The sequence below is a fragment of the Calidris pugnax genome, unplaced genomic scaffold (assembly GCF_001431845.1).
Source record: "Calidris pugnax isolate Ruff unplaced genomic scaffold, ASM143184v1 scaffold15, whole genome shotgun sequence".
NCBI classification, from domain to species: domain Eukaryota; kingdom Metazoa; phylum Chordata; class Aves; order Charadriiformes; family Scolopacidae; genus Calidris; species Calidris pugnax.
In genome coordinates, this window is record NW_015090774.1 from 1,129,467 (window position 1) to 1,139,834 (window position 10,368).

General features: G+C 39.9%; 1 protein-coding gene across 1 annotated transcript in view; it reads left to right on the forward strand.

The window, feature by feature from the left end:
* Positions 1–1,972: 1,972 nt before the first annotated feature.
* The window catches only part of DDX60 (DEAD (Asp-Glu-Ala-Asp) box polypeptide 60), a 48,197-nt gene continuing 39,801 nt past the window's right edge, over positions 1,973–10,368 (forward strand). Inside the window, exons 1-9 of the mRNA XM_014943233.1 lie at positions 1,973–1,985; positions 2,225–2,593; positions 2,700–2,769; positions 4,453–4,630; positions 4,773–5,114; positions 5,615–5,722; positions 7,444–7,605; positions 8,498–8,659; positions 9,161–9,302. Coding sequence (XP_014798719.1) covers positions 2,245–2,593; positions 2,700–2,769; positions 4,453–4,630; positions 4,773–5,114; positions 5,615–5,722; positions 7,444–7,605; positions 8,498–8,659; positions 9,161–9,302 — 1,513 coding nt within the window. The 5' untranslated portion in view covers positions 1,973–1,985; positions 2,225–2,244. The remainder of the gene's footprint in view (positions 1,986–2,224; positions 2,594–2,699; positions 2,770–4,452; positions 4,631–4,772; positions 5,115–5,614; positions 5,723–7,443; positions 7,606–8,497; positions 8,660–9,160; positions 9,303–10,368) is intronic.

Consider the following 10,368-nt stretch of genomic DNA (forward strand, 5'->3'; position numbering starts at 1 on the left):
TGGTGGGGTGTTGTTTTGTGGGGTTTTTTGGTTTGGTTTTTTTTTTTTTAAGCTAGGACTCGATGATCTCAGAGGTCCCTTCCAACCATGGTGATTCTGTGATTCTGGAGCACTGTGGGTGTGCTACTGGGCTGTAAAGGATACTGTTCTCCTGAGTTTCTGGAATCTTTGTACATGTTAAGGAAATGCAAATGTGGAAGAAACCTCTGATCTGCTTACCTGGAAACTATTACGTGTCAACTGCCCACCAGGGAGGGTGTCGAAACCCTACCTGGATCCATGAGGATCCGCCTTATGTAGGTAACCCCAGCCATGTTCTGTCCTGTAACCTGCACAAGGATCTGACCTAAGGGATTTGCACTTCTCACCAAGACAATCTGAGTAAACTCTGTTTTCCTAAATATTGTTTGCCCAGTATTTGGGTGCACAGGTTCCCTTGCTAACTGAGGCTTCGCTATTTTAAATTACGTGACAGAGGTCCGGTACTGTTCCTGCTAAAGGATTTGCTGGAAACGCTCAGAAGTTGTGTAAAATATATATCTTAGTTTATTTTTATATGGAATTTCCTACTCCAAGAAAGCAGGCTGGTAGAAGTACAGATCATGGTGAACAAAGGGACAGAAATAGGAATTAACGTTTTCTTCACCGGCCACGCTGCCTGCATTAACGAGATCCTTAACCAACGCAGGCTTAATGGACCTTGGACGGTGAGCTGGAGCCAGCGTGACAGAAAAGCCGACTGGAATGGAAGCGATGAGATACCGACGGTGCCTTCCTGTGTCTCGTTCAGGGGCACGGTTTCGCCGGCACCTCGGAAACGAAACCCGGAGTAGCTGCCGGGCCCCGCCGGGAATGGAAACCGAAAGCGGCCGGGCTGGGCCGGGCCGGGCCGGGCTGGGCGGCGGCCGGCGCTGCACCTGCTGCCGCCTTAAATGCCGGGCCCGGCGGAGCCGGGGTACCGGAGCGGGCGGCGGCGGCAGGTACCGTCCGGCCGGGGCTTTGTTAAAAGTTGTGGTTGGGCTAGGGTTTGGGGCTGAGACTGGGATTGGAGTTTGGGCTAGGGTTGGGTGTAGGTCTTGGGGGGCTGGGGTTGGGTTTGGGCATGGTGCTGGGGCTGGGGTTTGCGTTAGGGGTGCAGTTGGTTCAGGTCTGGAGGAGGTGGCTGGACAGCACGCAGGGGAACGTCTCTGACTTTTGCGGCAGCTAGGGAACACCTTCCAGGGTGGAGGGCCAACAGGAGTGCTGGCAGGGTGTCAAAGCCACCCGCTTGTCTCTGCCCACACCACAGCCCCAGGCACCTCAGATGTCACTGTGTGCCCTGCAGAAAAGCATCCAAGTAGCAAAGTATTTCAGTCTTTTTTTTAATTTTTTTTTTTTTTTTTTGGAAAGGCAATATAGCAGTCCATATGTGAGTATGTGCAGATACAGTTATGCTTTCTCTGATAGCGGCTGACTTTCCATTGTCAGTTATGGAAAATCAGGCTTGCTCAGGAGCTTGCTGAAGTAGTGATGGCCATTTTTGAGGTAAACAACAACTTCAGCATGCAAAAATACATGGTTCATCCCAGAAGGGTGTTCTGAAGCCTTTGATACAGCTTCTTCAGTTTTATTATGTAAGAGAATGGAGAAAAGTCCCAGGTTTATTGCTGCCTTGACAAAAAGTACAAATGCAGGTACACAAAAGGTGACTTTGTGTAGCTGTATGTATATAAATAGCTTATGTTTCATGAAAATAGGTATTAAAGTTACACTGTAAAGTTATATTAAGCATACCACTGTAATATACACACTATCTGTTCGGTATTTTATAAGTAGATAATGGAAATTTATATTTTTTTTCTGCAACTTCATTTGCTAGGAGTTCAATGCGAGATGAAGATCAGAGTGAAAATTGCAGCTGAGTTTTGAGTTCGTGAAATCTGAAAAACGGAGGTTGCACTTTAGTTTCTTTTGTTAGTTTTTTAAGAAAGGTTTTAAGAAAGCAGGTAAGTAATGCTTCTCTTTAGTAAACTTAAAGATAAAAGCTGATATTTTCCTTATAGTTCACAAAATATTTATTGATTTGAAATGAAAATATGCCTCACAGGGATGTTGAGAAAATGCTTTCTGATTTTTCTTAAAATTTTATTCAAGTGTGATTGTGAGGTAGTTAATTTAAGCCCTGGAGCATACCATATCTCCTGAAAGTTATCTCTTGATTACTTAGAGTTTTCTTTTTTTTGAGTGCCAGAATCAAGATCTCTGATGGATTCTGCACGTTATTCCAAGAAATTTGTTCATGATGATGCAAATGAGAATACTAGTGATGATGACAACGATAGTGACTGTCTCGACAGTGAGGAAATAGGCTTCATTCCAACAAAGGAAGATAAAAAGAGTGTGATTACAAGTGACAGTGATGAGGAGGATGAGACCAGTGACAAAGAGGAAGCAGCTGTTATGAAAATGCTTAAAGAAGAGGAAGACAGAAAAAAACAAGCAGAAGACCTAGATTACTATATTTCAGCCACTGAAGAAGTGACCCAGCAACCATCACAAACTGAAGACAAGGATTTCAGAGTTCTCCAGCATGAATGTGATTCCGAAAACCCTGGTGAGGAGCTGTTATGGCTTTTATTGCACTGTCTTACCTTTTGTCTCTTTTGTAATTAATTGACGAGTTATGGTTCCATCAATAACCATGTATGTGGTTATTTTAGAAATAAGAAAGCATCTTGAATTTCTGAAGAAGTTGAGGCTACACAGCTGGATATCTCTGTCAAGAGCTCAGTAAGTATAGTGCTGTTCATGGAAAGAAATGTAATAAATGGTAATAAAAATAGTTTCTTTGAATTAAGTAGACATCACGTTGTAGCACCCCTTAGAGAAAGAAGCTATGTGCCCGTCACCTAGGTTTGTGGAAAACCAGGAGACCTAAGACATACTTAGGATTTCATACTTCCAGCCACATGAAGGAAGATTCCTAATATAATAGAAAGTCTTCCCAATGAGTAGGGATTGTCTGCATGTTTTAGGAACTGATCTAGAATTTTAACTACTGCTATTCATTTTTTTTCATGACTGATTCTCTGTCATACCTTTTTTGAGCACATTTCCTCACGTTTTAAGGCTACTACTTTTATGGCATTTAAAACAGTTTTCCTGCAAAATTTTCCTTTTCCGATATATCTTCTGTGTTTTTGCATGTCAGTTCTCATGCATGATCTTCTGCAGCTCTAGATTCTAAATTCCTTTCCCTGCTTGATATGGAAAAGGATTAGCAATAGTGCTGTTCACATTGACAGTGAAGTGTCTTCTCTGCCTTCTGCAGCTGTCGTGCTAAAGAGATTAGTATTAAATAAGGCAGGCAGTTTAACTCTGTAAGGCAGAAGCTTACATAGTTTTTGTTCATTGAAGGCTAGTCATTACATCAGATAACAAACTGGGCCTGTAAACCAGAAGATGCTGATCCCAGCCAGAAAGGAAAGCTGTGTCTTCCCGGGTGTGGATCTGAGGTGATGTGTATCGGGCATTTTTGACAGCTTTGAAGAAAACAAGCATGTTCTTACCTTTAGAGTAGGGATGTTCTCATAACGTGTTAGTATTGTAGTCTGTAATAGACAGTGTAGTATGTAACAGACAAACATGAAAGCAGAGAACCTTTACTAGAAGGGCTTGCCTCTTCTTCATCTGGACCTGGAAAAGTTCTTCTGACTCCTTGCTCTCTCCTGGGTAAAACATAGTATCCCTGGACTTTCATGGATTCTTAAAGGAAGTCAATTCTTAAGATGTATAAAAGACTACTGAGGTGCTACTTCTTAAAACTTGCCATCCTCAGTGAAGAGGATTTATTTCAAGTTTTACCTAAGACTGATTAATGCTGATTTTAATCAACTTTCATAGTTTTCTAAACTGGGAAGGGGATGATGAAGTCTTTTAATTCTTTGATCTCTTCAAGGAATGTATTGTGATTGGATTCCTTCTGCTGTTAGGGTATTTTTCTTGCCATAGACATTCCTCGGATGAGGAAGGTAGCTGTTACTGTTATGTTAGTTGTTGATAACCCACTTGCTATTTTCAGCTGGAAACTCAGGCAGGAACACTCTGAAAATATATTTTGTGGTTGTCTGCTGTGGGGTATTTATTATAGAACAGATAACTCTGCTTAAGCAGACATGGACAAGAGGTGCCATCTAACTCACAGAAGATTCAGATGCTACAAAAGTTTCTGGAGTTGTAAAGGAGGCAATTGCTAATACATTCAATAACAGTAAGGACTGTAAGCTATTTAGGACTAACATTAGATCCAATAATGATGGTTTGCTAATGGTTTAATTTATGCATTTAATGTTTAGTTGATTTAGTTAACAAAAACATTTATTTTAAAATCTATTAGTATCAAATTTTCTCTGTCCTATGTCCTCAACTTTTCTTGGAGTAATGTTATATACATGCTATTTCTTTTTCTTTCAGCTACGTCAGTCTGTTAAAAGATTTTGTTGAATCTGAATTCTTCGTGATAGATGGGGATTCCTTACTGCACATGTTTTTAGGTTCAAAAACACAGTATCTAAACTTCTTCTACCAAATTGAATGCTTCCTCCAGGATTTCACTGAAAAAGGAGCAAAATACGTGATTGTTTTCTTCAAGGTACCGAACAACTAACATTTATTTGCTGTTTAAACCTTTGCACTCCTTTAAAACCAACTGCTTGATTCTAATCAGGATTAGGAAACTGTTCATTGTGTCACCAAATGTAACTGAATAATTTCATTATTTTTATTTCCCACAGGATGCAGAACAGATGTACTTTCCGTATCCTCATTTTCTTTTCTTACGTACTGCCTTAATAGAACACCTGAGGCACAACACAGGCACAATTGTTCATACAGAATTTTCCAATTGTTTATCATCCGAATGGGAGATGTTCCTGAAGAAAAACTATCCTTACTTCATCATTGTATCTGACATAGGACTGAACTCTCTCCAAACAGATTATTTATCTATTTTAATTGCTCATTCATTGGCAAAGAAAATCAATGTTGTGCTTGCTTCAGGACAGGAGTACGATATTCTTAGAGTTTACGGCTATCATGTTCAGAGCATGTATAAACACAGGGTATTTTTTCAAATGGTAAGTTTCACAACTTCATTGTTTTGCAATAACTGTGTTAGTTCTACTTCACGGATTTAATTAAAATGTCTCAATATGAGTATTACATTTTACATATTAAAATTATAAAGCACTGATACATGGCACATTTTATATTTCTTTTATCTACTGGTCTTGAAATCCTTAACAAGCAAACATTGTGCTTGTTGGCAAATTCCTGCCCTGTTCCTATAGTTTTATTTCACATCCTTGTAAAGAATCATACTTAAGATACGGTAGTCTCAAATACAGCCCTTCCTGTATCTTCAGTATTGCATGTTGTAGTTGAGTTGTAATATGCGAGGAAAGACTAGCGTTTAGGCCAGGGATATGATATTTAAAGGAGTTTTTTATATAGAATAGATGTTTCTGGGAGGCTGAGGATTGTTATGTACCTGAATGTATTCTGTCTGAGGCTAGTAGTTGCTGATGCATTGTATATGCTGACTTTTGCATATAACTTTGACCTCTGCACTTCTTAGTATCAACACGATCTGCAATTTGCCTGTGAAAACCTAGTCAGTTACAAAGAACCATTGATCTGTCTATATGAACATCTCAAGCTGGACCTGAGAAGCATACAAAAAGAGGTAATTGGACATCTGATAATTTTTCTTTTTTCCTCCTCAGGTTGACTGTCTTTCTCCATTCTTTTACCTGAAATTCTTTCACAATAAGGAAGAGAGTTCTGGCTAGGAAGTGACCCCTCTGTTGACTGTCTTTCTCCATTCTTTTACCTGAAATTCTTTCACAATAAGGAAGAGAGTTCTGGCTAGGAAGTGACCCCCTGGGTCTGAGAAGGTCTCCTCTATGCTGGCTCTTCTTCGTGGCAGCTTGAAGTCGTTTCTTTCTTTAAAGTTCACTAAACCTCAGGTTGACTGTCTTTCTCCATTCTTTTACCTGAAATTCTTTCACAATAAGGAAGAGAGTTCTGGCTAGGAAGTGACCCCCTGGGTCTGAGAAGGTCTCCTCTATGCTGGCTCTTCTTCGTGGCAGCTTGAAGTCGTTTCTTTCTTTAAAGTTCACTAAAGTGGGACGGTTCAGCTGGAAGCTGATCAGTGGGGTGCCACTTAAGGGATGTTCTTATCTTGGCGACTGTCTTTATCTTGTGGAAGCTGGGAACCAGCCCATTCAGCACGAAACACCATCTGTGGCATAAATCCACCCTTAGCCACCCCGGGGGCCTATGGCTACGACCCTCTGGGTGCACTGTGGCTATTGCCTCACCCCCACGGCAGGAGCTGGCTTCTCAGGGGAGGGTACAAGAGGGTGCTTTCAGCAGCAGCGGGCAAGAGTCGGTGTTGCTGCCTCATCTGTAGAGACATCTCAACATCTAAACCTCTCTGTTGCAGCTTCCAGGGCTTGCACACTCTGCTAACTATTAAAGTATTCACAATCTGGGACTTTTTTTTTTTTTTTTAAGATCTTGATCACCGTTGCATGGTCTGTGCTTGCATGATTAAAGTGATGGATTCATTAATCTCATTTTAAAATTCTTTAACCTTAAAAAATTGGTATTTTTATGTATATATTGTACAAAATAATGCCTGGTATACCTCTGCCATTTTCCTGAGTGCTAAGTTGCTCTGCAGTTTTGTGACTGTACTTCTCCTGCAGAGAACAGCAGCAAAGCTTCCTTGGAATTCAGTGGGAATGATACTGGTCCAGCAAGCTGATTTTTTTTCTTTTCAGTCCAGAAAAAAATGGTGTTACTTAGGAAGCATGTAAAAGTCAGTAGAAACACAGCTGCCTGGCAACTGCTAATATTTGTTTTATTATAATTACCTTTCCTGAGGCAAGTTCAATAATTAGGCACTCCAGGAGAAGAAAAATTATTAGGGTGTCGTGAGGGTGGGTGGCTGCTCCCTTGAGCCCGGTATTATAATTACCTTGCCTGAGGCAAGTTCAATAATTAGACACTCCAGGAGAAGAAAAATTATTGGGGTGTAGTGAGGGTGGGTGGCTGCTCCCTTGAGCCCGGGCGTACGGGGGCTCCCCTGGAGGCTGCAGGGCAGAGCCTGGTAGCCAGGGCCTGTCCCACTGCCCCAGCCAGGAGCGGGGCAGCCAAGGCAGGCATCAGGCATCTCCCTGGGAACAGGCCGAGGCTGGGGCGGGCTATTGGTGCCCTCAGGAACATGACCAAAAAGAGCTATTTTTATTAACGATAGTGTGCACTTTTCTTTTTGTAGTTTTCACATCATTTTTTTTTTTTTTTTCCTTCTGTAGAGCTCTGTAAAGGATAAGGTTTGTCCTTTTTTTGTAAGTTTTATTATAGCGGTCATTTGTGCTGTTCATACTGTTATGACTGCAGGCTTGCCAGACTGTGAGTCTGTTGAAACAACTGTGGCCCGAAGGATCTGACATTCGGCGTGTGGTCTGCGTTCTTACTTGTGCCGTGGGACTAAAAATATACAGCAACATGTTGAAAAATTCAAATACTTCCACGCGAGCAAAGAGAAAACAATCAGCACGAGTAAGGATTTTTTAAATATCTTTTCAGCACAGTGATCATAATTGTATTGCTAACAGGATAGATGGCTGTTCTAGATCCCAAGCTGAAGAGAGGCCCAGCTGCTTTCTTTGTGACCACACTCTGTAAGTGATCTGGTTCAGGTAATTACTGTGGCCACAGCTTTTCCAAAGGAGCACAGTCTCGTTGTGCTCCCTGTGGCTGTGGCTATTCCTGGGGGAACTTTTACCCGAGGAGCAATTACTTCTATAGGAAGTTTTACCTTGGAAGGTAGTTGCACTCATTATTTTTATTTTCCTAATATTCAATAGCACACTAGCTTTTACAGAAGAATACTCTTTTCCTTAAGTTAGCAAGACATTTCAGAAAAAAGGCCTCTTTCTAGGTGCGGTCATGACATCATTTTTGTGACCATACCACAATCCTTATGTTTTCATCAATTTAACACAGACGCAATATATCAGTAATATTTTATGAGACACATTCAGTGGACTACAGGGTAGCTACGAGTGGTTACCACAGCTGTATTTCTGTACAGACTTTTTGCTGTGCAGTTGAGAAAAGAGTGTAGGCCTATATCTAGATAATTTTTCCTCTTTAAATAATGACATTTCTAGCCACACCAACAATTAAGTTTTGTCTTGATTTTTATAGTCATATTCTTTTCAGAAAAGAGATTTCTTTTTTTTTTTTTTACAATGCATCTGCATCTACCAGCACTACAAGAATGTTCATTTTGAAGTAAGTGTATCCACAAGTAATTGCAATGCATGAATTGTTTAAATAGATCAGAATTATTAGCTGTTTTAACAAAGTGCAAATTGCCAAATTAAGTAGAATGAACACAATTATTTTGCTGAAGGACACGATCAACTTTTTACCTGTCATCTCTCAGCAGGGCAGAAGCAATCCTCTATCTCCAGGAGAAGCAGCTGACCTCTGTAGAATGCAATGTCTTACAGTCGCTTTTCTTCTTCATATGCCACTTTCACAAAGAGCTCAGATTAGGATCGTGAAATCCTGCTGGACTAAGCAAGTTTTACCATTAATAAAAATGGTATGTAGCACCTGTTTTAATTTCAGGTGCAATTGCATTTCAGTTTTCATTTTCCTTTATATACTACTTTAGTCATCTGATGAGATCAAAGAATGTAACGTACCTGCTGGAGACAATCCTTACCTGATTCAGGAATCTTGTGAGCCCTGAATCAGTAGAGCTAGGAGAGGGTTTGGGGCACTGTCTCTTGTCTACTTGTCTACTTGACCTCTTGTTAGACATCTCCAGTTAGCCAGTGTTAGGGTTAGGGTACAGGGCTAGATGGACATTTTGCTAGATGGATCCATTATGGGAAGTTTGATATCAGGCCTTTTTATTGTTGGTTATTATAGTGAAGGAGAACAGTGAAGGCAGTTTCCTGATCACAGAGAAGTCAAGTAACAGTGTGTTGGTTTTCATGTCAATAAAATCTGTGGTAGTTAACCTTGCTTTGGAGATGCTTTGATCCCTCCATGTGAAAAGGTGCTCTGTAAGAATTAATTGTATGCTTTATTTTAACAGCAACAGCTGTGTACGCATTTTTCTCTGACACAGCTAAGAGATACAAATGGTTGGAAATTGGATTTAACTTACCTGCCTGATTTAAACGATGATTCACTGCTCAGAAATATTGCACATTACTATGAGGTCGAATATACCAAAGGTATTTATCTTTGTTGAACAGTTTGTTTTCTTACATTTCTAAATTTATTAAGCTGCAAAATGAGAATGAAACTGCTTGTACAAGCATAAATGAGTACAATTTTCTAATTACCCATATAATAGTATATACATTTTATGGAATAACAGGGAAAATTTTTTCTATAGCCAAGTTTAGAAAATTGCATATGAAAGTGTCTTTCACCAGTGCTCATTCAGAATACTTTACTGTGTCATATCTTTGATGTGCCACCTGTACTTATGCAAAGGAAGAATGATATAGCCTAGGTAGTAAGAGCTCTGTGTCACTGTTATTTGGGTATCCTCAACCATTTGTTTTTTAGCCAAGTTTCTACCCATTTCACTTGGTGCAACAGAGTTAGAGTGGAAACTAGAGTTGATCCCTGATGTCACTGAGACATTGGATAATATTTTGAATTTCAGATGAGATTGACTTATAAATACATGAATTTGGAGCTGGAGCTTTAAGAACACTATCAGGTTTGTTAAGACTCAAAAGCTGACAGAGCAAGAAAGTATGGAAAAAGGTTTGTAGCAAATGTTTTTCAGAGTAATTCTGTTTACCTGAAATGCTCTGCCATGAGTCTGTCTGTCTGATAGTAAACCAGAATACTTTATGAATCTAGTCACAAGATGTCCTGTATGTACCTTAGTAAAGGAAGAGTAGAGGAATTTTCAAAGGAAATATAAATTAGGAGCATGAAGCATTTATTTTTATAATGATACCTATTATTGGGCACTAAAAAGAAAAATTCTCAATTCAGGATCCTACCCTGCAGGAGGTGAAGGTGAGAGAAACTCTACTTCACCTGTGAAGCTTGCAGATTTCCACAAGCAGTCTAAATCTGGTGTTCTTTCAAAAATAAATCTTCTTAGTACAATCAGTTATTTGTATCCTAGGCTATTAAAAACTGTGAATGTAAAACATTCTATTCTAATTTGTTCTAATGACCAAAGACCTTGGATAGGACTGAAGTCTTTGTGCCTGATGTTGCATAGGTGAATAGGTAGATTCTGTTTGAGGAAACTTTTGATTTTAAAGCACCTTT